Source organism: Oncorhynchus gorbuscha, linkage group LG01 (genome assembly GCF_021184085.1).
Source record: "Oncorhynchus gorbuscha isolate QuinsamMale2020 ecotype Even-year linkage group LG01, OgorEven_v1.0, whole genome shotgun sequence".
Taxonomy (NCBI): domain Eukaryota; kingdom Metazoa; phylum Chordata; class Actinopteri; order Salmoniformes; family Salmonidae; genus Oncorhynchus; species Oncorhynchus gorbuscha.
This window is the reverse complement of record NC_060173.1, coordinates 102533217-102559515: the sequence shown is the minus strand read 5'-3', so window position 1 is coordinate 102559515 and position 26299 is coordinate 102533217. Positions and strand designations below refer to the sequence as shown.

General features: G+C 45.0%; 1 protein-coding gene across 2 annotated transcripts in view; it reads right to left on the bottom strand.

Annotated features, from left to right (window-relative positions):
• Nucleotides 1–26299, bottom strand: part of LOC124047576 (zinc finger protein GLI2-like) — a 161759-nt gene that overhangs the window by 75229 nt on the left and 60231 nt on the right. For both annotated transcript variants that reach the window (XM_046367897.1, XM_046367888.1), the window contains exon 3: nucleotides 4919–5024. In XM_046367897.1, coding sequence (XP_046223853.1) covers nucleotides 4919–5024 — 106 coding nt within the window. The remainder of the gene's footprint in view (nucleotides 1–4918; nucleotides 5025–26299) is intronic.

The window sequence follows — 26299 nt, the reverse complement described above, 5'->3', positions numbered from 1 at the left end:
CTGGAGGTACTGAGGTGTCGTTCCCCTCACAGCTCCGTAGGCAAGCACCATGGTCTTGTAGCGGATGCGAGCTTCAACTGGAAGCCAGTGGAGAGAGCGGAGGAGCGGGGTGACGTGAGAGAACTTGGGAAGGTTGAACACCAGACGGGCTGCGGCGTTCTGGATGAGTTGTAGGGGTTTAATGGCACAGGCAGGGAGCCCAGCCAACAGCGAGTTGCAGTAATCCAGACGGGAGATGACAAGTGCCTGGATTAGGACCTGCGCCGCTTCCTGTGTGAGGCATTTTTCCTAGCCACCGTGCTTCTACACCTGCATTGCTTGCTGTTTGGGTTTTTAGGCTGGGTTTCTGTACAGCACTTTGAGATATCAGCTGATGTACGAAGGGCTATATAAATAAATTTGATTTGATTTGAGTAACATCTCACAGCAAGAACTGGCCAATCTGGTGCAGTCCATGAGGAGGAGATGCACTGCAGTACTTAATGCAGCTGGTGGTCACACCAGATGCTGACTGTTACTTTTGATTTTGACTCCCCCCCTTTGTTTAGGGACACATTATTCAATTTCTGTGAGTCACATGTCTGTGGAACTTGTTCAGTTTATGTCTCAGTTGTTGAATCTTGTTATGTTCATACAAATATTTACACATGTTAAGTTTGCTGAAAGTAAACGCAGTTGACAGTGAGAGGACGTTTCTTTTTTTGCTGAGTTTAGCTAGCTCTTTACGGAGTCACTGTCAGGCATGGATATAGTTACATATTGGGATAAAAATGTTGACGATATATCGAATCGTTTTGACAATACCGCAATATTATTTGTGCGCCGTATGGCTGTACCTGCACCAAAATGGCAATCATTTTCCTTCATAGCTTGTTCTCCAACTTCTTTTTAAACAGGGAGCCAATTTGTTTTTGGCACTTTTATTTCCATGACTGATCAAAACTGGTTTTCTCATGGCTCTCTCTTGTCACTCTTCAGCAGGCATTATGGTTTGGAACATCGAATCACAATAAATTCACAGTATCGAATCACAATACATGTAGAATCCTGAGATTCACAATACATATCCTATTGGCACCAAAGTATTGTGATAATATGTGACTCGTTTCAGGAAACTAGGCATTTGTTGCACGTCCATACTTCACAGGAGAGGCATTTGAACGTAAATTTATTTTTTTATAACAATGCATTTCTTGGCAGAAATCCCTTCTGGAACACGTGAACTTCCATATACCTTAATAACAAACATGTATGCCATCTGAAAATACGAATAAAATTATTCAATTACGAGCCTAGTTGTTTTAGCCATGGACAAAGAGTGTAACCTTCCCGCGAGCCATGATTGGCAGAGATAATGGATGGGCTGGACATGCAGAGATGAGTTTGGATTTGTCTGATATGTAGCACGCATCTATCTATAACATGAGCTGGTCAGTTTGTGTAGGTAAACCTTTCTAATGCGTCTTTTTTGAAAGATACTGCAAAGGTGTTGTTCTCCACTTTCTGGAGGACCGAGTTTTGAAATCAGTGGAATGCCCTTGGGAATTAAAGCATGATAGCTAAGGAGATGGAGAAAATTCTCGCGTTTGATTGCAAATATGCAGACGGAGTTGGAAAGAGAACACACAGAAGGCTGTTGTATTACATATTCAAATGGGCAACCTTGACATCTGTGAAAGAGTGGGAGAAACGTCCATTCATGTATACGGGTAAGATAGTATAGGTAGCTACATTTTCAGATATTATACAGTACCAGTCAAAGTTTGGACACACCTACTCATTCAAGGGTTTTCCTTTGTTTTTACTATTTTCTACATTGTAGAATAATAGTGAAGACATCAAAACTATGAAATAACATATATAGATATCATACTACATACTAGTTAGCAAAAAAGTGTTAAACAAAATATATTTTATATTTGAGATTCTTCAAAGTAGCCACCCTTTGCCTTGATGACAGCATTGCACACTCTTGGCATTCTCTCAACCAGCTTCACCTGGAATGTTTTTCCAACAGCCTTGAAGGAGTTCCCACATATGCTGAGCACTTGTTGGCTGCTTTTCCTTCACTCTGCGGTCCAACTCATCTCAAACCATCTCATTTGGGTTGAGGTCGGGTGATTGTGGAGGCCAGGTCAGCACTCCATCACTCTCCTTCTTGACCAAAGTAGAGACGAACAAAGTCGGATGGGTGTAGACAAAATATATCTCTCCTGTAGGTTTACAAAAACATTCAAGGGCCATTTCCTCAAAAGTGAGGTTACAAGTTTATCAACTTTCAAAGCAGAATTACTTTACCATTGTTCCTCAACTGTAGTGTATGATATACCATTTTCTATTTTTTTTGTTCCATGCAAACAGTGACGAAGGGTCTCAGTGTGGAGGCGTCATGCTCAGGCAGACAGGAAGCAGAACCCCTGACATACTGTAGCGCGGGTAACAAAGCGACACAACACTGGCATATGAAACCGCCACTTAATTTGCAGAGCAATGTTACGCAATTTGGGTGATTTTGGCACAGCCGGAGGAAGATTAGGGGCTTGATGAATTAGGGGAGCACTGTCAAGATCAAATCACGTTAATCATTGCAGTCGGAGTACAGACTCGGTTTTCATCCCCACTACTCCTTCCTGGTTTGTTTTGTGATGAATAGCTTTTCTGCTGCAGGAAAAAAATATTGTATCACCATCAACATCAGATATGTGAATATAAATGGAAGGACAAGTCCCACAAACCTATTGATTTGTTTTATCCATCTGTTTGTGTTTTTTAAGATAAGCAGAGGAGGGAGAGGAAGGCTGGCAATGTTAAGCAGAGGAGGGAGAGGAAGGCTGGCAATGTTAAGCAGAGGAGGGAGAGGAAGGCTGGCAATGTTAAGCAGACTAAACTTTTTCTGGGACGGACAACAAATAAAAAGTTGTGGACTGGAAAGAAATGTCAGTGTGGTTGGAGACTGAAGGACAAAAATAAACACAATTGAGACAAAGTTCTGTCTGTCTCTCTATCTTCCTTGCCTGCCTCCTTGCCTGTCTCCCTGCCTGTCTCCCTATTTGTCTGTCTGACAGATCCCTTTCTGTGAATCTCCTCTAATGTGAAGAGGATGTTTCCCTGGCAGTTTGCTCCCTAGTGTTGCAGCACACCATGCCAGAAGGACCACAGAGCTTTCCAAGTCCCACACCATGAAACGTAAGGAGGGGAGATGTTGTTAATGCTAAACTGGCTGGTTCTTTCTTTTCTCTCTCAGTATCATCTGTCTCTGATATGGACCTGACTTTCTCTCTCAGTATCATCTGTCTCTGATATGGACCTGACTTTCTCTCTCAGTATCATCTGTCTCTGATATGGACCTGACTTTCTCTCTTTCCATTTGGAAAGGCTTCTCTCTCTCAGTATCATCTGTCTCTGATATGGACCTGACTTTCTCTCTCAGTATCATCTGTCTCCGATATGGACCTGACTTTCTCTCTCAGTATCATCTGTCTCTGATATGGACCTGACTTTCTCTCTCAGTATCATCTGTCTCTGATATGGACCTGACTTTCTCTCTCAGTATCATCTGTCTTTGATATGGACCTGGCTTTCTCTCTCAGTATCATCTGTCTCTGATATGGACCTGACTTTCTCTCTCAGTATCATCTGTCTCTGATATGGACCTGACTTTCTCTCTCAGTATCATCTGTCTCCGATATGGACCTGACTTTCTCTTTCTTTGGAAAGGCAGTATCATCTGTCTCTGATATGGACCTGCTTTCTTTCTCTCTCAGTATCATCTGTCTCTGATATGGACCTGACTTTCTCTCTCAGTATCATCTGTCTCTGATATGGACCTGGCTTTCTCTCTCAGTATCATCTGTCTCTGATATGGACCTGACTTTCTCTCTTTCCATTTGGAAAGGCTTCTCTCTCTCAGTATCATCTGTCTCTGATATGGACCTGACTTTCTCTCTTTCCATTTGGATATGGACCTGATTTGGAAAGGACTTCTCTCTCTCAGTATCATCTGTCTCTGATATGGACCTGGCTTTCTCTCTCAGTATCATCTGTCTCTGATATGGACCTGGCTTTCTCTCTCAGTATCATCTGTCTCTGATATGGACCTGACTTTCTCTCTCCATTTGTCTCTGATATGGACCTGACTTTCTCTCTCAGTATCATCTGTCTCTGATATGGACCTGACTTTCTCTCTCAGTATCATCTGTCTCTGATATGGACCTGACTTTCTCTCTCAGTATCATCTGTCTCTGATATGGACCTGACTTTCTCTCTCAGTATCATCTGTCTCTGATATGGACCTGACTTTCTCTCTTTCCATTTGGAAAGGCTTCTCTCTCTCAGGCTCGGATGAAAGCAGGGAATCACAGAGGGTGAATCACAACAGGGTGATGACTGACCTGCTCATTCACATTCTTGTAAAGTTGATTATTTCATTTAATTGAAGATAAGGTTAAACAAACAAGCAAGGTGTCACGACTTCCACCGAAGTTGTTCCCTCTCCTTGTTCGGGCGGCGTTCGGCGGTCGACGTCATCGACTTTCTTGCTGCCACCGATCCATGTTTCACTTTTCCTTTTGTTTTGTCTGTTTACACACCTGGTTCCCATCTCATGATTATGTTCCTTATTTAACCCTCTGGCTTCCCTTTCTGTTTGTGCGTGATTGTCTTTCGTGTGTTGGAGTTCTATCCTGTTTTGTCCTTGTTTGATAACAGGATTTTTGTTCCGTTCTTGGATGGAGTAAATACAGTTGTTTATTTACTCTGACCTGTGACCTGCACCTGACTCCTTCGCTATCTTCTAGATAGACTCTGACACAAGGGCCCAACGTTCCAGCTAGATGCCATTGTCATGAACACTCCCATTCTGCCCTGCTCTGCAACACAAGTGGTGTGAATCTGAAATGAATAAGTTAGTCTTAATTACCCATGCATGGTGTGGAGGGGGTGTGGCTCGTAATGGTACCTCCCCTCATGGTGACGCATGTCGATCGGGATTGGTGTGTGAAACGTGGGGAAGAGATGGTGAGGACCTGTGAGAAGAAAGAGAGGGAGGAGAGATAAGAAAGATATGGGCACTTCAATAAAGACTTTCAAGATATTTAAAAGGGTAAAAACCTAAAGCTACAATGCAGCAAACATGAACCACAAAGAGCTGGCTGAGCAGTTTCGTGTTAAATATTGGCCCTATCACACAGGAAGAAGGCTAAATAAATAATCAAAGAGGTCCTGAGGAATCCTACTACATCTCAAACAAGAGAGATGAGAAAGATCACATTGGGCCTTTGACAAAGACCTGCTGCGATCCAGCCCTTTGAACTTAGTGTATGTGTGTGTGTTCATGTGTGTGATTTGTGTGTGTGCGTGTGTGTGTGAGTGGAGGTGCCCATTTGAAGGAGAGATACAGTCTGGACATAAACAAGGAACAACAGTCGTGAGAGGAAAACCTCTGACTCACACTACACTTGAGATGCTCACCTCACTTCACGTTACTGGCAGCAAGCAGCGGCTATAAGCAGCAGCTAAACCATTATTATCCTACAAACTGGTAGTGTTTATTATCCTGCAAACTAGTTGTGGTTATTATCCTACAAACTAGCAGTGGTTATTATCCTACAAACTAGTATTGGTTATTATCCTAGAAACTGGTATTGGTTATTATCCTGCAAACTAATTGTGGTTATTATCCTACAAACTAGTAGTGTTTATTATCCTACGAGCTCGTAGTGGTTATTATCCTACAAACTAGTAGTGGTTATTATCCTACAAACAAGCAGTGGTTATTATCCTACAAGCTAGTTGTCTTTTTCTTTGACTCCATACGTCTATAGCCCTCTTCGCATTGCTGTAGGGAATCCCAGGCGGGCTCCTGCACTCGCTCTGGGTCGGCCGCCCACCTGTCGATTTCTTCCCACGTAGTATACTCCATGCTTCTGCTGTCCATAACGTCGTCTTTTAGCTCCTGCCAGTTCACACGCTGCTCGGTCTGTGAGTGGTGGGTGTTTCTTTAACGTCGTTCGTCTGTTGAATTCTCAATCAGAGTCAGGTGCTTGTCGTTGTCTCTGATTGAGAACCGTATTTAGACAGTCTGACTTTCGCGTTGTATTTTGTGGGTGTTTGTTCCTGTCTTAGTGTTGTAGTCACCAGATAGGCTGTAATAGGTTTCACGTTTCGTTTGTTGTTTTCAATTACAGTTATTTCATGTACCGCGATTATTTTAATTAAAGTCATGAGTAACCTACACGCTGCATTTCGGTCTGACTCTCTTCATTTAACAGACGAACGACGTTACACTAGCAGTGGTTATTATCCTACAAACTAGCAGTGGTTATTATCCTACAAACTAGCAGTGGTTATTATCCTACAAACTAGCAGTGGTTATTACTCTACACACTAGCAGTGGTTATTATCCTACAAACTAGCAGTGGTTATTACTCTACACACTAGCAGTGGTTATTATCCTACAAACTAGCAGTGGTTATTATCCTACAAACTAGCAGTGGTTATTATCCTACAAGCTAGTAGTGGTTATTACTCTACAAACTAGCAGTGGTTATTATTCTACAAACTAGCAGTGGTTATTATCCTACGAGCTAGTAGTTGTTATTATCCTACAAGCTAGCAGTGGTTATTATCCTACAAACTAGCAGTGGTTATTACTCTACAAACTAGCAGTGGTTATTATCCTACAAACTAGCAGTGGTTATTACTCTACAAACTAGTAGTGGTTATTATCCTACAAACTAGCAGTGGTTATTACTCTACAAACTAGCAGTGGTTATTATCCTACAAAGTAGCAGTGGTTATTATCCTACAAACTAGCAGTGGTTATTATCCTACAAACTAGCAGTGGTTATTATCCTACAAACTAGCAGTGGTTATTATCCTACAAACTAGCAGTGGTTATTACTCTACACACTAGCAGTGGTTATTATCCTACAAACTAGCAGTGGTTATTACTCTACACACTAGCAGTGTTTATTATCCTACAAACTAGCAGTGGTTATTATCCTACACACTAGCAGTGATTATTACTCTACACACATCTTTTTGGGGGGGGATTGCCAAGGAAGGCATATATTGACTTTCTCTAGCCCTTTCAAACGTCAGAAAACGGAGCATATTTCTAGTGATCAGGCTGAGCTAAGGATGCTGTGCTCCTGCTCCATCCTTACCTCCTTAGCATGGGGTGTAACTGTAATATTTACAATTCCCATAATACCCCAGTAATTGAAACCTTAAGTTACAGACAGTCTGGTCTGGGTACTTTGTGTCCATTAATAGCTCTCTATCTGTAATGGGGGCGAAACAGAGCAATTTCACCATGAGTGTGTTTTTTTATGTGAAATACTCAAAATGCACAAATCAACAATTTCCTGCCATAAAAAGGTTCATAGCTCGGGGAACGTCTTGTTAAAAACAACAGACCTTCATTAATTAGTGTGATGATTACAACCTCTCAGTCTAAGCCTCTCTAACCTCTCCCTCTAGCTCTCTGTATGAAGTTACAGTACAGCAGAAGTGCTCTGCTCCCATTAAACACTTTCTAAGTTATAGCCAGTTCTGTTTTTTCCTCCTTTAACATCATCCCCTTTTAAATGTATGCAGAATAAAATCAAAGCGTGGATATTCAGCACAACATCCCACCCCAACAATGGCACTGGTTTACGTAAGTAAAAGATCTGAGTCTTTTGTACTGAATCCAAGCTAGTGTGTGTGTGCATTGCAGTGAGGAGAAGGAGAAAGAGAAGAAGGAGAAGGAGGAGGCCAGGTCAGCTCACTTGGGTTGTCTGGTTGATCTCTGGGATCTCTGTATTAAGATTCTTTGGGCAGCATCATGTGCTCCAGTGAGTCAGAGATGACCTGGGGGTCAGAGGTGGCACAGATCATTATCTCCTTCTGTGAGGGGGATAGGGGGAGGAAGGAAGTAGGGGAGTAGCCGATGTGTGTGTGTGTGTGTGTGATTTTAAGGAGAAGTTCTACTTGCATGAGTCCGCATTCCTGGGTCATCGCTAAAGCCACTGAAGCCCAACAGAGTCCCGTCACTTTGATTGACAGCCGCCACACTACAAAGCTCAGCCCACGATCAGAACACAAACTGAGGCAAAAGACAGCGATTGTTGTGGCCTTATAGCTCATTGGGTAGGAAAAGGACTGAGGCTAAGCCCACCACAGAGCTCCTCCACGCGGTGGTGTCTAAAGACAGGTCGGGAAACTTTCTTCAACTTTCCTCTGAGCCTGATGGCTCCTTCCTTGGCACCTCTCTGTTTGAGATGTACTTAGCGTCATTACTGCACAAAGACTCCTGAAGTCATGTCTAAGAAAACATGCCACTGTAACTCAACTCTGCCTGGAGGCCAAACAGGAACGTTTCAGTGTTTTTCTTTGCAAACACAAAGCAAGACATTACTGGAACTTAGACGTGATTGAACTCATTCTTGTCATGATTGTCTTTATTGTACAGTACCCTTATTGGTGGGTTATTGTGACATTAAAATGCAGGTATGTACTGTCCCAACAACTGTGATTGTTGTTAGAAATTGACTTACATAGAATTGTTTACAAGTGTTTATCATGACATCAAGACAGTGTAACTGAACATCCCTCCCTCGCGCTCCACTCCACCTCTCTAGAATCCTAGAGAACCTCAGTCTCTGTAATGTTTTACACCGTTTGATGTCTGCCAACGAGCCTCTCTTCCTTTTGTGTGTAAGAGAAGACACACATTCTCAAGTCAACTTGTATGTTAGAGGCAACAAAGACGCTACAAAAATCCCCCCTGCAAAAACTTAAATGGGGGGATTAGCGTTGAGAGAAGTTCCAACTTTTATCCAAATGTGTCTCCTGGCTCACAATAATGCCTGGTGCAAGGCAGGGAGAGTGGGCTGCTAAAGAAGGTAGAGTGGGGTGGAATGGGTCTGGGTCTGGGTCTGGGTCAAGGGGATGTCAGTGGTGCTCAGAGCCTGCTGGAGTAGGCTTACCCTAACTTGAAAACAAGAAAGCAGACAGGCACAACTTTTATCTCACTAAATAAAATAAGGACCCCCATAGAGAGACGGGCTGTCCAGATCTAAAGGGAAAGGCTGAGCAGGCCTGTTCCATCACCGAGACAGCAGCATAGTTTCCTGGGCCACAAGGACTACAAGAGGAAGGTACAGAGGGTAGATATAGTGGGGCAAAAAAGTATTTAGTCAGCCACCAATTGTGCAAGTTCTCCCACTTAAAAAGATGAGAGAGGCCTGTAATTTTCATCATACTGTAGGTATACTTCAACTATGACAGACAAAATGAGGCGGAAAAATCCAGAAAATCACATGGTAGGATTTTGTAATGAATTTATTTGCAAATTATGGTGGAAAATAAGTATTTGGTCAATAACAAAAGTTTATCTCAATACTTTGTTATATACCCTTTGTTGGCAATGACAGAGGTCAAACGTTTTCTGTAAGTCTTCACAAGGTTTTCACACACTGTTGCTGGTATTATTGGCCCATTCCTCCATGCAGATCTCCTCTAGAGCAGTGATGTTTTGGGGCTGTTGCCGGGCAACACAGACTTTCAACTTCCTCCAAAGATTTTCTATGGGGTTGAGATCTGGAGACTGGCTAGGCCACTTTAGGACCTTGAAATGCTTCTTACGAAGCCACTCCTTCGTTGCCTGGGCGGTGTGTTTGGGATCATTGTCATGCTGAAAGACCCAGCCACGTTTCATCTTCAATGCCCTTGCTGATGGAAGGAGGTTTTCACTCAAAATCTCACGATACATGGCCCCATTCATTCTTTCCTTTACATGGATCAGTCGTCCTGGTCCCTTTGCAGAAAAACAGCCCCAAAGCATGATGTTTCCACCCCCATGCTTCACAGTAGGTATGGTGTTCTTTGGATGCAACTCAGTATTCTTTGTCCTCCAAACACGACGAGTTGAGTTTTTACCAAAAAGTTATATTTTGGTTTCATCTGACCATATGACATTCTCCCAATCTTCTTCTGGATCATCCAAATGCTCTCTAGCAAACTTCAGGCGGTCCTGGACATGTACTGGCTTAAGCAGGGGGACATGTCTGGCACTGCAGGATTTGAGTCCCTGGTGGCGTAGTGTGTTACTGATGGTAGGCTTTGTTATATTGGTCCCAGCTCTCTGCAGGTCATTCACTAGGTCCCCCCGTGTGGTTCTGGGATTTTGGCTCACCGTTCTTGTGATCATTTTGACCCCACGGGGTGAGATCTTGCGTGGAGCCCCAGATCGAGGGAGATTATCAGTGGTCTTGTATGTCTTCCATTTCCTAATAATTGCTCCCACAGTAGATTTCTTCAAACCAAGCCGCTTACCTATTGCAGATTCAGTCTTCCCAGCCTGGTGCAGGTCTACAATTCTGTTTCTGGTGTCCTTTGACAGCTCTTTGGTCTTGGCCATAGTGGAGTTTGGAGTGTGACTGTTTGAGGTTGTGGACAGGTGTCTTTTATACTGATAACAAGTTCAAACTGGTGCCATTAATACAGGTAACGAGTGGAGGACAGAGGAGCCTCTTAAAGAAGAAGTTACAGGTATGTGAGAGCCAGAAATCTGGCTTGTTTGTAGGTGGCCAAATACTTATTTTCCACCATAATTTGCAAATAAATTCATAAATTTGATTTTCTGGATTTTTCCCCCCTCATTTTGTCCGTCATAGTTGAAGTGTACACCTATGATGAAAATTACAGGCCTCTCTCATCTTTTTAAGTGGGAGAACTTGCACAATTGGTGGCTGACTAAATACTTTTTTGCCCCACTGTATATGTTACAGGGGAGGGTCCACAGGCACTGGACTGTCAGCTGTCCTCTGGGTGTGCAGCAATGTAGGGTCACATTGCCCCAGCCTTTGGCACCCTGACACTCTCACTCTCATCTGGCAGGACACGGCTGAAAGTGTCACTTCAAAACCTCCTTGCTTTTATCTCTGTATGGATCTCGGATTGGAGTTGATCCACCCACCTCATGGGAACGTGCTTCTTGAGCTGCGTTAACCTTGTTTGTGTTCAGGTACATATATACATGTCTGTCTGCTCTCTATCCTTTTAGATGTTCCATCATCATAACATGTTTGCTTAAATGTCTTTAATAATATTGCTTCCCAACCCCCATAATAATGTTCTCAGAAGTGCCAAACATCCTGTCAGAGAGCGGGTGAGAAACAACCCCATTCTCTTTTCTTTTTGTTTTGGTCTTAAGCCGGGTTTGATCTCACCCTAAAGACAAAGACAGGTGTTCCACATTAACAAAGGGCACTGGTGTGTGTGTGTGTATTTGAGTGTACGAGGTTTCCGAGCGAAGGGAAAACATTCGCTTTTCATGTCCCAACGCAGCAGCCAAGATCAGATCAGAAGGGGTTGAGGGGTTCATCCTAAATAGCATCCAATTCCCTATATAGGGCACTGCTTTTGACCGGGACCCTTAGAGCTGTGGTCAAAAGTAGTGCACTGAATAGGGAATAGGGTGCAATTTGGGACAGACCCAGGGGCTCATCCTTTAAGGAAGTACTCAGTGATAATAACATCCTGAGAGAGAGAGAGAGAGAGAGAGAGAGAGAGAGAGAGAGAGAGAGAGAGAGAGAGAGAGAGAGAGAAAGAGGGCCCTGGACAGGGTAATTAAAACAGCTTTTCTTTCTGTCTCTCTCTCCGAAAGAGAATGAGGGAGTGAGCTAGGGGAGAGGGGGATGAGAGAGGGAGTGAGCAAGGGAAGAAGGAGAGGAGGAGGAGGGGGCGCCATTCAGACAGGAAATTCCAGCAGGATATGTTGGCTGTGGTCCTAACGACACAGCACCATGCCAACGGCTACACACAACGAACGAATGGCCTTGTCCCTTCCCGCCCTGTACTATGGGTAGTAAAGCAACAGTCTGACCGGCCTGAGGCTTCAACTGGCTGGGGAAAAGCTTTGGGTAGCTAGCGTGCAATTTGTTACCGCCAAGCGAGGAGAAATACAGAGAGGGAGGCCTTTTCTTAGACTTCTATAGTATTGTACATCCATACAACCACAACAGTTTAGCCCCTATTTGATTGGTCATTAAGAGTTTTGTGTATGTAGAATGATCTAGGACCATTATGACACAGCATGAACCAGCCAGGCTAATAAGCCAGTGTGGTAAGTCGAATTCAACACACACACACACACACACACACACACACACACACACACACACACACACACACACACACACACACACACACACACACACACACACACACACACACACACACACACACACACACACACACACACACACACACACACACACACACACACACACACACACACACACACATAGCAGGTTTATAGGACAATGTATTAAAATCCATTTGAACCAGTTTAACGTTCACAGCCCCAGGTTTAGTCTGCGGTGCTGACTCCTACTGAGGCGTGGGCTCGCCATGGCGACAGAAGGATTAGGGGCTTACAGGAGAGCACGGAACAACCACACCCCCTCTGTGTGTGTGTGTGTGTGTGTGTGTGTGTGTGTGTGTGTGTGTGTGTGTGTGTGTGTGTGTGTGTGTGTGTGTGTGTGTGTGTGTGTGTGTGTGTGTGTGTGTGTGTGTGTGTGTGTGTGTGTGTGAAAGAGAGAGTATGTGCTTCTCTTCATACCCCTCACTCTGGGACAAGTTAAAATGCTACATGATTTATTGATAGGGAGATTTGGGACTGAAGGTAAGAGAAGCACATACTAAGTCACATATTAGGCACATATTAAGTCAGGGCCTGGCTCCATAGCAACACGTGACAGGTAGAATTGATGTTCATCATAGAGCCTGTTTTTACTTTATTTGACTGGTTTGAAGTCTGACTAAGAAGCAGAGGAAGTTAACTTTCATATTCATATAAACATACAGTATAGAAAAGGAACATTATTGGCTCAGGGAAGTGATGGGGTTATATTACATATTTGAAATCTGGTTCCATTTATAGTACATTAGGAAATAGGATGTTTACATCCCAAGCAGTACATTGTCCATTAGGTGACAGTTACAGCTTGGCTAGGACATCCGTATGCCATCTTAAACAGTAAGACTGAGGTGGCTGAAGAGGGACGATGCTGGGGAGAATGGGAGAAGGTTATTGGAAAATGTTTTTTATAGAGAGGACTCCTCAGGTGTTTGGAAGGTGTTCAGTAAATCATATCAGGCACTGTATATAAATGGAGTTGAATTATATATATGTGTGTGTGTGTGTGTGTGTGTGTGTGTGTGTGTGTGTGTGTGTGTGTGTGTGTGTGTGTGTGTGTGTGTGTGTGTGTGTGTGTGTGTGTGTGTGTGTGTGTGTGTGTGTGTGTGTGTGTGTGTGTGTGTGTGTGAGAGAGAGAGAGAAAAACAGAGAGAGTTGTGTAAACATGAACAGGAAAGGCACTCAGGACACCGCTACACAACGCCTGATGAAGATCGGACACATCTGTGGGTGCCCATGGCAACCAGCCCTAAACACAGCCTGCAAGACGGGTCTTAGCGGCCAACACGCTCACATCACTCCCCCCTCCTCCCCCCTCTCTCTCTCCCTCCCTTCTCTCTCCCTCTCCCAAACGGTATTTTCTCTACCATCATCCATCTCCATCAAACAACAGGCCTAATCCACCCAATCACTCCCAACTAACTATACACTCCCAGTCTCACTGAACCCAAAATCTGCAAACCCCAACCTGCTCTTTGACTGCAGTCAGCATGACGCATTACCTATAGCTGAGGTAAGGTGGGGGGTACTGGTTCTCTTAATTTTCTTTAGGGTACTGTGGTACTAGGACCTCACCTCTCTAACATCACAGTAAGGGTCCTATTCTAGTGTGGGGTCCAGGGGACATGGTCGTAAGGAGAATACAGCTATCTGTGTTGAGTAGATGTGTCTTGGGGGCTAATGACCGCCATGCTTCACCCAGCTGGGAGCAGGCTGGGAGCAGGGTGAGAGCAAGGTGGGAGAAGGCTGGGAGCAGGGTAGGAGCAGGATGGGAGAAGGCTGGGAGCAGGGTGGGAAGAAGGGTGGGAGCAGGCTGGGAGCAGGATGGGAGAAGGGATGGAGCAGGATGGGAGAAGGGTGGGAGCAGGCTGGGAGCATGGTGAGAGCAGGGTGGGAGCAGGGTGGGAGCAGGGTGAGAGCAGGGTGGGAGAAGGGTGGGAGCAGGGTGGGAGCAGGGCGGGAGCAGGCTGGGAGAAGGGTGGGAGCAGGCTGGGAGCAGGGTGGGAGCAGGCTGGGAGCAGGGCTGCACTGTGGTGGGCCAAGCATTCACATTACATTTAAAGAGAGGGACCTGGAGGGGGGCAGACACCGCTTGCCCTCACTGGCCTGTGATTAGCCTGTTAGCATTAGCATGCTGTCAGAGTAGCTTTGGGGACCAGCGAGCCGAGCGAAGATCTCTGTAAGACTGATGAGGTGTCTGGGTAATCAGCTACCTGACCAGACTCTGATGGATCACCAGATCAGCTGACCTAACCCTGGTTAACACACCCAGGTGTGGGCTTGGTTCATGAATCTCCTCAGAGCAGAAAAGGTATATTATCTCTATTAGAACAGATCAGGATAAAAAAGGGTTCTGTTGTCTGGTGAATGAAGATAATGTGAATGAAACTTGTCGTCAAGGTGATTAAATTTGCACACTTTTTGGTTTTCCTTTTGGTTCTAACCAACACAGATGGATTTTTTTCTATTCTTGTGACTTTATCACATGACATTTATCTTGTTTTAACACTTTTTAGGCTATTCCAAACACACTGATACTCACTTCATTCTCACTTCAAACCCAGAGCGGGAACTCAGGCCATAACAGCTAGTGTTGTGTTGTGCATCTGACCCATAGCATCACAGCTAATAGAAAAGCTGCCAGCTCACACACAGAGCGTCCTCACATCCTCACGACCCTAACAGCCCGATGACGGCATGGTTCTACACTGGCTTAGCACATCCCCCCCTCCCCCTTCGTAAAAGGGATTTTCTAACAGGAACAGGGAGCGAGAGGGGAAGAAACAGGAAGTACACTTCATAACCAGACAATGCGTGGGAGCAGGAGGCAGGAACATCAATCTAGGGCAGGGATGGGCAGCTCTAGGACCTGACTGGTGCCACACTTTTGCCCCAGCCCCAGCTAACACACTTGACACCAATAATCCACTAATCATGATCTTCGGTTTAGACTCTCTGGCCCCCAAGGACTGGAGTTGCACATCCCTGATCTAGGGGGTGGGGGTGCCGTGGCTGGGGGTCACCCCGGGGTGAGGGCCTCCTGGGGTACCTGGGTCCTGGGCCTTTTCAGGTCGAAGGGAACTAGAGGGTCTGGGGAGTGTCTCAAAGAGAGAGACATATTCTGGTCTCTATCAAACTGCCACCGAGGGTCTATAAAAACAACACTGTGATGATGCACAACATGTTTATTTCATACAATGACTGCAGCGCCAATGTTTTGGCTCAATGGCAGCTCATTTGTTCTCAGAGTAGAAGAGTCAGGAGACAGTTATTGAGGACTGATTTTCTATATTTTGTGTTCATATGAAAAGTATAGACATCTTAGGGGAAATCTGGTGGATATTTGGGATCATCATCAATTTTGGCTCACCAGCATCTCTAATTCTTTAAACACCATCCTCTGAGAGATATGCTCTCTGGGCCTCAAACATCCAGTATGTCTGCCCTGGCTAAAACAGAGTTCAACTAACTGTCAGTGGAGTTCTGACACCGGGCAGAGCGTCTTCAGTTTAAGTGCAGGCCCCAGGTCATCTAGTTGGATAAGATAAGAATACAGAACAACAACCTGACTCGCCTCCTCACAGACACAGTCTGGTCTGGTGATCACTGTCCTGGGACTTCTGGTCTTGGGGAAACTATCTCACTCAGATAATTGGTTTTAAAAACACCAATGGCAAACAGCTGTGGAGGGTCTGAGACGGTCGTGTGATTGGTTTAAGGGTCAGAGATCCTAGTTCTCAGGTGCTTTGTTAGAGGTCTGATAATTCAGAGAGGCTGACCGGTCAGGCTCCGACCTTGTCTCTTCATAAAAACATTTTTTGGGGGAAGTGCTATCCTGCGTACTGTCACCACGAGAAACGCTTGCAATAATGATGAATACCCATCATTGGAGAGACAAGTCATTCATATTCCTACACTAATGCAAGTCTAGTGGCTTTATGGGATGTAACTCAGAGCCTATCAACTTTTCCTTGGATCTTGCGTCAGCTCGCCAGGCTACGTCAACTAAATGAATCAAACTCACATTTACATTAAAAACAACAAGCAGGGTCTGTAGTGTAGTGTAGTATAGTGTAGGGTCTGTAGTGTAGTGTAGTGTAGTGTAGTGTAGTGTAGTGTAGTGTAGTGTAGTGTAGTGTAGTGTAGTGTAGTGTAGTGTAGGGTCTGCAGTGTAGTGTAGTGTAGTGTAGTGTAGTGTAGTGTAGTGTAGTGTAGTGTAGTGTAGTGTAGGGTCTGTAGTGTAGTGTAGTGTAGGGTCTGTAGTGTAGTGTAGTGTAGTGTAGGGTCTGTAGTGTAGTATAGTGTAGGGCCTGTAGTGAAGTGTAGTGTAGGGCCTGTAGTGTAGTGTAGTGTAGGGTCTGTAGTGTAGTGTAGTGTAGGGTCTGTAGTGTAGTGTAGTGTAGGGTCTGTAGTGTAGTATAGTGTAGGGTCTGTAGTGTAGTGTAGTGTAGTGTAGTGTAGTGTAGTGTAGGGTCTGTAGTGTAGTGTAGCATAGGGTCTGTAGTGTAGTGTAGTGTAGTGTAGTGTAGTGTCTGCAGTGTAGTGTAGGGTCTGTAGTGTAGTGTAGTGTATGGTCTGTAGTGTAGTGTAGTGTAGTGTAGTGTAGTGTAGTGTAGTGTAGTGTAGTGTAGGGTCTGCAGTGTAGTGTAGGGTCTGTAGTGTTGTGTAGTGTAGGGTCTGTAGTGTAGGGACTGTAGTGTAGTGTAGTATAGGGTCTGTAGTGTAGTGTAGTGTAGGGTCTGTAGTGTAGTGTAGTGTAGTGTAGGGTCTGTAGTGTAGTGTAGTGATGTAGTGTAGTGTAGTGTAGGGTCTGTAGTGTAGTGTAGGGTCTGTAGTGTAGTGTAGGGTCTGTAGTGTAGTGTAGTGTAGGGTCTGTAGTGTAGTGTAGTGTAGGGTCTGTAGTGTAGTGATGTAGTGTAGTGTAGTGTAGGGTCTGTAGTGTAGTGTAGGGTCTGTAGTGTAGTGTAGTGTCTGTAGTTTAGGGTCTGTAGTGTAGTGTAGTGTAGGGTCTGTAGTGTAGTGTAGTGTCTGTAGTGTAGTGTAGTTTAGGGTCTGTAGTGTAGTGTAGTGTAGGGTCTGTAGTGTAGGGTCTGTAGTGTAGGGTCTGTAGTGTAGTGTAGTGTAGGGTCTGTAGTGTAGTGTAGTTTAGGGTCTGTAGTGTAGTGTAGTGTAGGGTCTGTAGTGTAGTGTAGTGTAGGGTCTGTAGTGTAGTGTAGTGTAGGGTCTGTAGTGTAGTGTAGTGTAGTGTAGGGTATGTAGTGTAGGGTCTGTAGTGTAGTGTAGTGTAGGGTCTGTAGTGTAGTGTAGTGTAGTGTAGTGTAGGGTCTGCAGTGTAGTGTAGGGTCTGTAGAGTAGTGTAGTGTAGGGTCTGTAGTGTAGTGTAGGGTCTGTAGTGTAGTGTAGTGTAGGGTCTGTAGTGTAGTGTAGTGTAGGGTCTGTATTGTAGTGTAGTGTAGGGTCTGCAGTGTAGGGTAGTGTAGTGTAGTGTAGTGTAGGGTCTGTAGTGTACTGTAGGGTCTGTAGTGTAGTGTAGTGTAGTGTAGGGTCTGTAGTGTAGTGTAGGGCCTGTAGTGTAGTGTAGTGTAGGGCCTGTAGTGTAGTGTAGTGTAGTGTAGGGTCTGTAGTGTAGTGTAGTGTAGTGTAGGGTCTGTAGTGTAGTGTAGGGTCTGTAGTGTAGGGTCTGTAGTGTAGTGTAGTGTAGGGTCTGTAGTGTAGTGTAGTGTAGTGTAGTGTAGTGTAGTGTCTGCAGTGTAGTGTAGGGTCTGTAGTGTAGTGTATGGTCTGTAGTGTATGGTCTGTAGTGTAGTGTAGTGTAGGGTCTGTAGTGTAGTGTAGTGTAGTGTATGGTCTGTAGTGTAGGGTCTGTAGTGTAGTGTAGTGTAGGGTCTGTAGTGTAGTGTAGTGTAGTGTCTGCAGTGTAGTGTAGGGTCTGTAGTGTAGTGTAGTGTCTGTAGTTTAGGGTCTGTAGTGTAGTGTAGGGTCTGTAGTGTAGGGTCTGTAGTGTAGTGTAGTGTAGGGTCTGTAGTGTAGTGTAGTGATGTAGTGTAGTGTAGTGTAGGGTCTGTAGTGTAGTGTAGGGTCTGTAGTGTAGTGTAGTGTAGTGTAGTGTAGTGTAGTGTAGTGTAGGGTCTGCAGTGTAGTGTAGGGTCTGCAGTGTAGTGTAGGGTCTGTAGTGTTGTGTAGTGTAGGGTCTGTAGTGTAGGGACTGTAGTGTAGTGTAGTATAGGGTCTGTAGTGTAGTGTAGTGTAGGGTCTGTAGTGTAGTGTAGTGATGTAGTGTAGTGTAGTGTAGGGTCTGTAGTGTAGTGTAGGGTCTGTAGTGTAGTGTAGGGTCTGTAGTGTAGTGTAGTGTAGGGTCTGTAGTGTAGTGTAGTGTAGTGTAGTGTAGGGTCTGTAGTGTAGTGTAGTGATGTAGTGTAGTGTAGTGTAGGGTCTGTAGTGTAGTGTAGGGTCTGTAGTGTAGTGTAGTGTCTGTAGTTTAGGGTCTGTAGTGTAGTGTAGTGTAGGGTCTGTAGTGTAGTGTAGTGTCTGTAGTGTAGTGTAGTTTAGGGTCTGTAGTGTAGTGTAGTGTAGGGTCTGTAGTGTAGGGTCTGTAGTGTAGTGTAGTGTAGGGTCTGTAGTGTAGTGTAGTGTAGGGTCTGTAGTGTAGTGTAGTTTAGGGTCTGTAGTGTAGTGTAGTGTAGGGTCTGTAGTGTAGTGTAGTGTAGGGTCTGTAGTGTAGTGTAGTGTAGTGTAGGGTCTGTAGTGTAGTGTAGTGTAGGGTATGTAGTGTAGGGTCTGTAGTGTAGTGTAGTGTAGGGTCTGTAGTGTAGTGTAGTGTAGTGTAGTGTAGGGTCTGCAGTGTAGTGTAGGGTCTGTAGAGTAGTGTAGTGTAGGGTCTGTAGTGTAGTGTAGGGTCTGTAGTGTAGTGTAGTGTAGGGTCTGTAGTGTAGTGTAGTGTAGGGTCTGTATTGTAGTGTAGTGTAGTGTAGTGTAGGGTAGTGTAGTGTAGTGTAGGGTCTGTAGTGTACTGTAGGGTCTGTAGTGTAGTGTAGTGTAGTGTAGGGTCTGTAGTGTAGTGTAGGGCCTGTAGTGTAGTGTAGTGTAGTGTAGGGTCTGTAGTGTAGTGTAGTGTAGTGTAGGGTCTGTAGTGTAGGGTCTGTAGTGTAGGGTCTGTAGTGTAGTGTAGTGTAGGGTCTGTAGTGTAGTGTAGTGTAGTGTAGGGTCTGTAGTGTAGTGTAGTTTAGGGTCTGTAGTGTAGTGTAGTGTAGGGTCTGTAGTGTAGTGTAGTGTAGTGTCTGTAGTGTAGTGTAGTGTAGGGTATGTAGTGTAGGGTCTGTAGTGTAGGGTCTGTAGTGTAGTGTAGTGTAGTGTAGGGTCTGCAGTGTAGTGTAGGGTCTGTAGAGTAGTGTAGTGTAGGGTATGTAGTGTAGGGTCTGTAGTGTAGTGTAGTGTAGGGTCTGTAGTGTAGTGTAGTGTAGTGTAGGGTCTGCAGTGTAGTGTAGGGTCTGTAGAGTAGTGTAGTGTAGGGTCTGTAGTGTAGTGTAGGGTCTGTAGTGTAGTGTAGTGTAGGGTCTGTAGTGTAGTGTAGTGTAGGGTCTGTATTGTAGTGTAGTGTAGGGTCTGCAGTGTAGGGTAGTGTAGTGTAGTGTAGTGTAGGGTCTGTAGTGTACTGTAGGGTCTGTAGTGTAGTGTAGTGTAGTGTAGGGTCTGTAGTGTAGTGTAGGGCCTGTAGTGTAGTGTAGTGTAGGGCCTGTAGTGTAGTGTAGTGTAGTGTAGCGTCTGTAGTGTAGTGTAGTGTAGTGTAGTGTAGTGTAGTGTAGTGTAGTGTAGGGTCTGTAGTGTAGTGTAGGGTCTGTAGTGTAGGGTCTGTAGTGTAGTGTAGTGTAGGGTCTGTAGTGTAGTGTAGTGTAGTGTAGTGTCTGCAGTGTAGTGTAGGGTCTGTAGTGTAGTGTAGTGTATGGTCTGTAGTGTAGGGTCTGTAGTGTAGTGTAGTGTAGGATCTGTAGTGTAGTGTAGTGTAGGGTCTGTAGTGTAGTGTAGGGCCTGTAGTGTAGTGTAGTGTAGTGTAGGGCCTGTAGTGTAGTGTAGTGTAGTGTAGTGTAGGGTCTGTAGTGTAGTGTAGGGTCTGTAGTGTAGGGTCTGTAGTGTAGTGTAGTGTAGTGTCTGCAGTGTAGTGTAGGGTCTGTAGTGTAGTGTAATGTAGTGTAGTGTAGGGTCTGTAGTGTAGTGTAGGGTCTGTAGTGTAGGGTCTGTAGTGTAGTGTAGTGTAGTGTCTGCAGTGTAGTGTAGGGTCTGTAGTGTAGTGTAATGTAGGGTCTGTAGTGTAGTGTAGTGTATGGTCTGTAGTGTAGGGTCTGTAGTGTAGTGTAGTGTAGTGTAGGGTCTGTAGTGTAGTGTAGTGATGTAGTGTAGTGTAGTGTAGGGTCTGTAGTGTAGTGTAGGGTCTGTAGTGTAGTGTAGTGTAGTGTAGTGTAGGGTCTGCAGTGTAGTGTAGGGTCTGCAGTGTAGTGTAGGGTCTGTAGTGTTGTGTAGTGTAGGGTCTGTAGTGTAGGGACTGTAGTGTAGTGTAGTATAGGGTCTGTAGTGTAGTGTAGTGTAGGGTCTGTAGTGTAGTGTAGTGTAGTGTAGGGTCTGTAGTGTAGTGTAGTGATGTAGTGTAGTGTAGTGTAGGGTCTGTAGTGTAGTGTAGGGTCTGTAGTGTAGTGTAGGGTCTGTAGTGTAGTGTAGTGTAGTGTAGGGTCTGTAGTGTAGTGTAGTGTAGTGTAGGGTCTGTAGTGTAGTGTAGTGATGTAGTGTAGTGTAGTGTAGGGTCTGTAGTGTAGTGTAGGGTCTGTAGTGTAGTGTAGTGTCTGTAGTTTAGGGTCTGTAGTGTAGTGTAGTGTAGGGTCTGTAGTGTAGTGTAGTGTAGTGTAGTGTCTGTAGTGTAGTGTAGTTTAGGGTCTGTAGTGTAGTGTAGTGTAGGGTCTGTAGTGTAGGGTCTGTAGTGTAGTGTAGTGTAGGGTCTGTAGTGTAGTGTAGTGTCTGTAGTGTAGTGTAGTTTAGGGTCTGTAGTGTAGTGTAGTGTAGGGTCTGTAGTGTAGTGTAGTGTAGGGTCTGTAGTGTAGTGTAGTGTAGGGTCTGTAGTGTAGTGTAGTGTAGGGTATGTAGTGTAGGGTCTGTAGTGTAGTGTAGTGTAGGGTCTGTAGTGTAGTGTAGTGTAGTGTAGGGTCTGCAGTGTAGTGTAGGGTCTGTAGAGTAGTGTAGTGTAGGGTCTGTAGTGTAGTGTAGGGTCTGTAGTGTAGTGTAGTGTAGGGTCTGTAGTGTAGTGTAGTGTAGGGTCTGTATTGTAGTGTAGTGTAGGGTCTGCAGTGTAGGGTAGTGTAGTGTAGTGTAGTGTAGGGTCTGTAGTGTACTGTAGGGTCTGTAGTGTAGTGTAGTGTAGTGTAGGGTCTGTAGTGTAGTGTAGGGCCTGTAGTGTAGTGTAGTGTAGGGCCTGTAGTGTAGTGTAGTGTAGGGTCTGTAGTGTAGTGTAGTGTAGTGTAGTGTCTGTAGTGTAGTGTAGGGTCTGTAGTGTAGGGTCTGTAGTGTAGTGTAGGGTCTGTAGTGTAGTGTAGTGTATGGTCTGTAGTGTAGGGTCTGTAGTGTAGTGTAGTGTAGTGTAGGGTCTGTAGTGTAGTGTAGTGATGTAGTGTAGTGTAGTGTAGGGTCTGTAGTGTAGTGTAGGGTCTGTAGTGTAGTGTAGTGTAGTGTAGTGTAGGGTCTGCAGTGTAGTGTAGGGTCTGCAGTGTAGTGTAGGGTCTGTAGTGTTGTGTAGTGTAGGGTCTGTAGTGTAGGGACTGTAGTGTAGTGTAGTATAGGGTCTGTAGTGTAGTGTAGTGTAGGGTCTGTAGTGTAGTGTAGTGTAGTGTAGGGTCTGTAGTGTAGTGTAGTGATGTAGTGTAGTGTAGTGTAGGGTCTGTAGTGTAGTGTAGGGTCTGTAGTGTAGTGTAGGGTCTGTAGTGTAGTGTAGTGTAGTGTAGGGTCTGTAGTGTAGTGTAGTGTAGTGTAGGGTCTGTAGTGTAGTGTAGTGATGTAGTGTAGTGTAGTGTAGGGTCTGTAGTGTAGTGTAGGGTCTGTAGTGTAGTGTAGTGTCTGTAGTTTAGGGTCTGTAGTGTAGTGTAGTGTAGGGTCTGTAGTGTAGTGTAGTGTAGTGTAGTGTCTGTAGTGTAGTGTAGTTTAGGGTCTGTAGTGTAGTGTAGTGTAGGGTCTGTAGTGTAGGGTCTGTAGTGTAGTGTAGTGTAGGGTCTGTAGTGTAGTGTAGTGTCTGTAGTGTAGTGTAGTTTAGGGTCTGTAGTGTAGTGTAGTGTAGGGTCTGTAGTGTAGTGTAGTGTAGGGTCTGTAGTGTAGTGTAGTGTAGGGTCTGTAGTGTAGTGTAGTGTAGGGTATGTAGTGTAGGGTCTGTAGTGTAGTGTAGTGTAGGGTCTGTAGTGTAGTGTAGTGTAGTGTAGGGTCTGCAGTGTAGTGTAGGGTCTGTAGTAGTGTAGTGTAGGGTCTGTAGTGTAGTGTAGGGTCTGTAGTGTAGTGTAGTGTAGGGTCTGTAGTGTAGTGTAGTGTAGGGTCTGTATTGTAGTGTAGTGTAGGGTCTGCAGTGTAGGGTAGTGTAGTGTAGGGTCTGTAGTGTACTGTAGGGTCTGTAGTGTAGTGTAGTGTAGTGTAGGGTCTGTAGTGTAGTGTAGGGCCTGTAGTGTAGTGTAGTGTAGGGCCTGTAGTGTAGTGTAGTGTAGGGTCTGTAGTGTAGTGTAGTGTAGTGTAGTGTCTGTAGTGTAGTGTAGGGTCTGTAGTGTAGGGTCTGTAGTGTAGTGTAGGGTCTGTAGTGTAGTGTAGTGTAGTGTAGTGTAGTGTCTGCAGTGTAGTGTAGGGTCTGTAGTGTAGTGTAGTGTAGTGTAGTGTATGGTCTGTAGTGTAGGGTCTGTAGTGTAGTGTAGTGTAGGGTCTGTAGTGTAGTGTAGTGTAGTGTATGGTCTGTAGTGTAGGGTCTGTAGTGTAGTGTAGTGTAGGGTCTGTAGTGTAGTGTAGTGTAGTGTCTGCAGTGTAGTGTAGGGTCTGTAGTGTAGTGTAGTGTAGTGTCTGTAGTTTAGGGTCTGTAGTGTAGTGTAGGGTCTGTAGTGTAGGGTCTGTAGTGTAGTGTAGGGTCTGTAGTGTAGTGTAGTGTCTGTAGTGTAGTGTAGTTTAGGGTCTGTAGTGTAGTGTAGTGTAGGGTCTGTAGTGTAGGGTCTGTAGTGTAGGGTCTGTAGTGTAGTGTAGTGTAGGGTCTGTAGTGTAGTGTAGTGTAGGGTCTGTAGTGTAGTGTAGTTTAGGGTCTGTAGTGTAGTGTAGTGTAGTGTAGGGTCTGTAGTGTAGTGTAGTGTAGGGTCTGTAGTGTAGTGTAGTGTAGGGTATGTAGTGTAGGGTCTGTAGTGTAGGGTCTGTAGTGTAGTGTAGTGTAGTGTAGTGTAGTGTAGGGTCTGCAGTGTAGTGTAGGGTCTGTAGAGTAGTGTAGTGTAGGGTATGTAGTGTAGGGTCTGTAGTGTAGTGTAGTGTAGGGTCTGTAGTGTAGTGTAGTGTAGTGTAGGGTCTGCAGTGTAGTGTAGGGTCTGTAGAGTAGTGTAGTGTAGGGTCTGTAGTGTAGTGTAGGGTCTGTAGTGTAGTGTAGTGTAGGGTCTGTAGTGTAGTGTAGTGTAGGGTCTGTATTGTAGTGTAGTGTAGGGTCTGCAGTGTAGGGTAGTGTAGTGTAGTGTAGTGTAGTGTAGGGTCTGTAGTGTACTGTAGGGTCTGTAGTGTAGTGTAGTGTAGTGTAGGGTCTGTAGTGTAGTGTAGGGCCTGTAGTGTAGTGTAGTGTAGGGCCTGTAGTGTAGTGTAGTGTAGGGTCTGTAGTGTAGTGTAGTGTAGTGTAGGGTCTGTAGTGTAGTGTAGGGTCTGTAGTGTAGGGTCTGTAGTGTAGTGTAGTGTAGGGTCTGTAGTGTAGTGTAGTGTAGTGTAGTGTAGTGTAGTGTAGTGTAGTGTCTGCAGTGTAGTGTAGGGTCTGTAGTGTAGTGTAGTGTATGGTCTGTAGTGTAGGGTCTGTAGTGTAGTGTAGTGTAGGGTCTGTAGTGTAGTGTAGTGTATGGTCTGTAGTGTAGGGTCTGTAGTGTAGTGTAGTGTAGGGTCTGTGGTGTAGTGTAGTGTAGTGTCTGCAGTGTAGTGTAGGGTCTGTAGTGTAGGGTCTGTAGTGTAGTGTAGTGTAGGGTCTGTAGTGTAGTGTAGTGTAGTGTAGTGTAGTGTAGTGTAGTGTCTGCAGTGTAGTGTAGGGTCTGTAGTGTAGTGTATGGTCTGTAGTGTATGGTCTGTAGTGTAGTGTAGTGTAGGGTCTGTAGTGTAGTGTAGTGTAGTGTATGGTCTGTAGTGTAGGGTCTGTAGTGTAGTGTAGGGTCTGTAGTGTAGTGTAGTGTAGTGTCTGCAGTGTAGTGTAGGGTCTGTAGTGTAGTGTAGTGTAGTGTCTGTAGTTTAGGGTCTGTAGTGTAGTGTAGGGTCTGTAGTGTAGGGTCTGTAGTGTAGTGTAGTGTAGGGTCTGTAGTGTAGTGTAGTGTCTGTAGTGTAGTGTAGTTTAGGGTCTGTAGTGTAGTGTAGTGTAGGGTCTGTAGTGTAGTGTAGTGTAGGGTCTGTAGTGTAGTGTAGTGATGTAGTGTAGTGTAGTGTAGGGTCTGTAGTGTAGTGTAGGGTCTGTAGTGTAGTGTAGTGTAGTGTAGTGTAGTGTAGTGTAGGGTCTGCAGTGTAGTGTAGGGTCTGCAGTGTAGTGTAGGGTCTGTAGTGTTGTGTAGTGTAGGGTCTGTAGTGTAGGGACTGTAGTGTAGTGTAGTATAGGGTCTGTAGTGTAGTGTAGTGTAGGGTCTGTAGTGTAGTGTAGTGATGTAGTGTAGTGTAGTGTAGGGTCTGTAGTGTAGTGTAGGGTCTGTAGTGTAGTGTAGGGTCTGTAGTGTAGTGTAGTGTAGTGTAGGGTCTGTAGTGTAGTGTAGTGTAGTGTAGGGTCTGTAGTGTAGTGTGATGTAGTGTAGTGTAGTGTAGGGTCTGTAGTGTAGTGTAGGGTCTGTAGTGTAGTGTAGTGTCTGTAGTTTAGGGTCTGTAGTGTAGTGTAGTGTAGGGTCTGTAGTGTAGTGTAGTGTCTGTAGTGTAGGGTCTGTAGTGTAGTGTAGGGTCTGTAGTGTAGGGTCTGTAGTGTAGTGTAGTGTAGGGTCTGTAGTGTAGTGTAGGGTCTGTAGTGTAGTGTAGTTTAGGGTCTGTAGTGTAGTGTAGTGTAGGGTCTGTAGTGTAGGTAGTGTAGGGTCTGTAGTGTAGTGTGTAGTGTAGTGTAGGGTCTGTAGTGTAGTGTAGTGTAGGGTATGTAGTGTAGGGTCTGTAGTGTAGTGTAGTGTAGGGTCTGTAGTGTAGTGTAGTGTAGTGTAGTGTAGGGTCTGCAGTGTAGTGTAGGGTCTGTAGAGTAGTGTAGTGTAGGGTCTGTAGTGTAGTGTAGGGTCTGTAGTGTAGTGTAGTGTAGGGTCTGTAGTGTAGTGTAGTGTAGGGTCTGTATTGTAGTGTAGTGTAGTGTAGTGTAGGGTAGTGTAGTGTAGTGTAGTGTAGGGTCTGTAGTGTACTGTAGGGTCTGTAGTGTAGTGTAGTGTAGTGTAGGGTCTGTAGTGTAGTGTAGGGCCTGTAGTGTAGTGTAGTGTAGTGTAGGGTCTGTAGTGTAGTGTAGTGTAGTGTAGGGTCTGTAGTGTAGGGTCTGTAGTGTAGGGTCTGTAGTGTAGTGTAGTGTAGGGTCTGTAGTGTAGTGTAGTGTAGGGTCTGTAGTGTAGTGTAGTTTAGGGTCTGTAGTGTAGTGTAGTGTAGTGTAGGGTCTGTAGTGTAGTGTAGTGTAGTGTCTGTAGTGTAGGGTCTGTAGTGTAGAGTAGTGTAGTGTAGGGTCTGCAGTGTAGTGTAGGGTCTGTAGAGTAGTGTAGTGTAGGGTATGTAGTGTAGGGTCTGTAGTGTAGTGTAGTGTAGGGTCTGTAGTGTAGTGTAGTGTAGTGTAGGGTCTGCAGTGTAGTGTAGGGTCTGTAGAGTAGTGTAGTGTAGGGTCTGTAGTGTAGTGTAGGGTCTGTAGTGTAGTGTAGTGTAGGGTCTGTAGTGTAGTGTAGTGTA